Source organism: Aulostomus chinensis, chromosome 1 (genome assembly GCF_037954235.1).
Source record: "Aulostomus chinensis isolate RoL2024-O1b breed Wild chromosome 1, RoL_Achi_v1.0, whole genome shotgun sequence".
NCBI lineage: Eukaryota > Metazoa > Chordata > Actinopteri > Syngnathiformes > Aulostomidae > Aulostomus > Aulostomus chinensis.
In genome coordinates, this window is record NC_141320.1 from 20963761 (window position 1) to 20967626 (window position 3866).

The 3866-nt window shown below is 46.4% G+C and overlaps 1 protein-coding gene across 1 annotated transcript; it reads left to right on the plus strand.

Moving 5' to 3' along the window:
* Window positions 1-805: 805 nt before the first annotated feature.
* LOC147270733 (uncharacterized) lies at window positions 806-3866 on the plus strand. Its single transcript, XM_086203118.1, has 10 exons — window positions 806-990; window positions 1126-1227; window positions 1338-1732; window positions 1889-1939; window positions 2050-2117; window positions 2223-2456; window positions 2563-2694; window positions 2774-2835; window positions 2956-3022; window positions 3130-3866. Exons 6-9 carry the CDS (start codon window positions 2268-2270, stop codon window positions 2984-2986), a joined length of 414 nt encoding a protein of 137 aa, XP_086059244.1. The 5' UTR covers window positions 806-990; window positions 1126-1227; window positions 1338-1732; window positions 1889-1939; window positions 2050-2117; window positions 2223-2267; the 3' UTR covers window positions 2987-3022; window positions 3130-3866.

Genomic DNA, 3866 nt, shown 5'->3' on the forward strand with positions numbered 1-3866 from the left:
TCAAGACAATAGTGTCTGTGCGTGTGTGTATAATCAAGACAATAGTGTCTGTGCGTGTGTGTATAATCAAGACAATAGTGTCTGTGCGTGTGTGTATAATCAAGACAATAGTGTCTGTGCGTGTGTGTATAATCAAGACAATAGTGTCTGTGCGTGTGTGTATAATCAAGACAATAGTGTCTGTGCGTGTGTATATAATCAAGACAATAGTGTCTGCGCGTGTGTATATAATCAAGACAATAGTGTCTGTGTGTGTGTGTATATAATCAAGACAATAGTGTCTGTGCGTGTGTGTATATAATCAAGACAATAGTGTCTGTGCGTGTGTGTATATAATCAAGACAATAGTGTCTGTGCGTGTGTGTATATAATCAAGACAATAGTGTCTGTGCGTGTGTGTGTATAATCAAGACAATAGTGTCTGTGCGTGTGTGTGTATAATCAAGACAATAGTGTCTGTGCATGTGTGTGTATAATCAAGACAATAGTGTCTGTGCGTGTGTGTGTATAATCAAGACAATAGTGTCTGTGCGTGTGCGTATAATCAAGACAATAGTGTCTGTGCGTGTGCGTATAATCAAGACAATAGTGTCTGTGCGTGTGCGTATAATCAAGACAATAGTGTCTGTGCGTGTGCGTATAATCAAGACAATAGTGTCTGTGCGTATCATCAAGACAATAGTGTGTGTGCGTGTGCGTATCATCAAGACAATAGTGTGTGTGCGTGTGTGTATGTATATATGAACAATACAATAATGTATATATCTGTATATTCTAACACCTTCCTGTTTACTTCACAGATTTCCTACTCGTCCCTTGGTGGCCTGTAGCTCTGCTTTATAAGAAGAAACTCATCTACAAAATCAACACATACATACTTCATTTACTCACACAAGTTTTGCATACTTTATATACACTTTATATTTCCTCACTTAAACACAAACACACAAACACACTACCTTTACAAACTGCCCATCTCTTACTGCCAAGGTAAGTTGCACTTCTTGCTTTTTACTTGACTCACTTCTAAAGTTCAAGTCTGTCCCATTTCTAAGTAAAACTGAGACGATATGGTCCCATGCTTTCCCTGTAAATGCTTACTTAATGTACATTTCTCTTCTGGAGATGCCCCGTGCTAAGTCCCACGGCGTGCCCAGGCAACCAAAAGGAGGATGGCGGAGCAGCAGCCTCGGACTCCTCGACCACCCATCCCTGAGTTTGTTGCTCGTATGTATGAACTCTTCTTGAAAAACCTCCCTGCTGCCACTTTAACATGAGCCCCAGAAAGCCATGTCAGCTCTGCTTTCATATTCTTTAAACCATCTTCATCCACCTAGAGCGCGGTACCGGTCACCGCCATCGCGTGAGAAGATGGCCAGCTTCCCTCCTTACCAACCTACAAAAATGCATGCATCTATGCACTCATGCTTGCTGTCTGTTCTGAATGTGCTTTTGTGACCAATGGTCTTCGTCCTGGGAGACTCCCACCTGCGCGCCATCGTCGACGGGTTTGTGAGTATGCCACAGGGTTGTCTTTCTTTCGGCTTCTTATCCGTTCCAGGTGGAGCCGCCGCTGACCTCAGGACCGAGGTCATGCATGCTACCCTCCCTTGGACCCCGGACTTGGTGTGTGTGGGTGCCCCCAGCAACAACCTCACAGCCAGCAGGACTATTGGTGAGGCAGCAGTGGACTTCAGTGCTCTCCTGACCAGTCAGCAGCCTCTGGCCAAAGGTGTGTGTCTGGTTGTCCTATACTCTTATGTCTCTCATCCTACACGGCCACATTTGCTACATATGTGATTCTTTACATTGACACATAACGTTTGCTTTATTTTTCCCCTCTCGGTGTTCGTGCTGGATTTCCCTCCACGCCTGACCATCGATCCAGCCCTGCAGGACTTGCTACGTTAGGAATACCGCCATGTCGCAGCACGCGTGGGTATGTTACACTTCTCCAGAACTCCTTCTCCTATCAATTTCATATTTACTTTTTCCAATAATTCATGCACGTTACACCATGACAAGACTTATCATTTTCACATCTCTCAGGTCTCCCATATGTGTCTGTGGCAGAGCACCTTCCTCTCCATCGGTTGGAGCTGTGGTGCCACGATGGTGTGAGTACAACATCGTCATTTACAGGTCACATACTTCATCTTCCCTATTCTCCCATGCCACATGACCCTACACCACTACAATATGCTTTATTTGCTGTCTTTCAGGTGCATCTCAGTGACTCACAGGTGCATCTCAGTGACTCCGATGGCATGCCAGTTGCCACCTGCTGTGGAACCCTGCGTTCCACCAGCTCGCGCCCCCCTCCACCACAGCCCACTGTGTCACCCACCACATCGCCACATGCCAGGGTGTCTCCCAGGATTATTGTGATGGGACAAGTCCCTGTGCCTCGTCACTGTGACCCTTCGGAGTGGACCGTTGTGAGACGGGCATGCTCGGTAATGTGTTTTCGCAGAGTCATTCTGTAACTGCCCATTTCTTTACACTCCTCATATTAACAACACCTGAGATGTTCTCCTTCCCTCTTTGCTTTGTATTTCAAAGACTGTAACACCTACAGTGCCGCAGTCTCCCATCCCGTCCAACCCGGTGTTCAGCAGTGACATGTTGGATGCCATGGAGAAGGTTTCACCTTCTTCTGGCTCTGCCTGCACTGCTGCTCCACCACATGGCCAGGTAACTATACCACCCATTACATGCACTACTTCACACCAACATCAAACTCATGTTCAGAAACCTTGTTTCCTTCCTTTAGCCTTCCCCTTTCAGCACCAGCGCAGAGGTGTTGCTACAAGGCGCACAGGAAGACAGCGGCAGGTTGGTGTTGAGACACTTTTAAGCTGCCACTGACAATCCATTTTCACCTGTACATCAACAAGTTCTACTCCTTTTTGCTAAATTCTATTTCATTCTTTGTCTTCCTTCCTGTTCATCTAGCAGCTGGCAACACCTTCACCTGCCCATCTGATTGTGTCCGACTGAGTTCAGTCCAGCAGCGCAGCAGGTTTGTCTTTGTTGAATTATATACAGCTGACTTCTTCTTGCCACTTGTACATCCACATTTCTTTTCCTACTTCATTAATTCCTATCAAAAACTCTTCATTTCTTCAGGTGGAGGCAGCAGCCAAGGTGTGCATGGAGGGATCTGCGGTGGCACTGTCTGCTGCTGTGGTACCAGAAGTGCTGAGGGGGGAGGTTGCGGCAGCTTGCCCTGCATTGCTGACAGAATCCACTGTTCATGAGCCTCCAAAGACAACACACACCCAGCAAAGAGTCCAACATATCTATTTCCTCACTTCCTGATGTTAAACCTACTGCGGTAGATTCAAACAGCAATGATGTGGCAGTCGTGGCTCCTACTTAAGGTTGTGAAGGGCTCATTTCACCAGGGACATGAACAGTTTGAATATGGAGGACTGCAGTGGCTGGCTATTGCTTTGATCAGCATTGCCAAACACACACTAAGCAGTGTGTTCTCCTTGAGAAGGGGTGATCTGGATCACGTCTTGCTTAAAGGGGATGAGTTATACACTTTTTTGCGTGACAGTGGCTCCTTCACACATCCCTCTAATCTGTCTGTTCCAAATCTGCCACAGCACTTAGAACTGGATGGACAGGTATGCAGCTTCCATTTTGGGGATGTGCTGTTAAGTGAGGTGGGTGTGACTGAAGGTGAGCTGGTTGACTTTGGTGTCTTCATCAGTCTTCGTAATGGACTGGCCAGGATTTTCAGTGAATACAGTACATGTCTTATGACACTGTGTGGCAACGCCACTTCCATCATCCATCAGGATGGACAGTTTGCTGTGGTTGACAGTCACTCACGTAATTACAGTGGCTTGTCACAT

What these genes read in the sequence shown, in the direction of transcription:
- LOC147270733 (XM_086203118.1), top strand. Translation starts at nt 2,268, where the DNA reads ATGCCAGTTGCCACCTGCTGTGGAACCCTGCGTTCCACCAGCTCGCGC. An exon ending in TTGTGAGACGGGCATGCTCG is followed by an intron (nt 2,457 to 2,562) that starts GTAATGTGTTTT and finishes TGTATTTCAAAG; the next exon opens with ACTGTAACACCTACAGTGCC. An exon ending in CTGCTCCACCACATGGCCAG is followed by an intron (nt 2,695 to 2,773) that starts GTAACTATACCA and finishes TCCTTCCTTTAG; the next exon opens with CCTTCCCCTTTCAGCACCAG.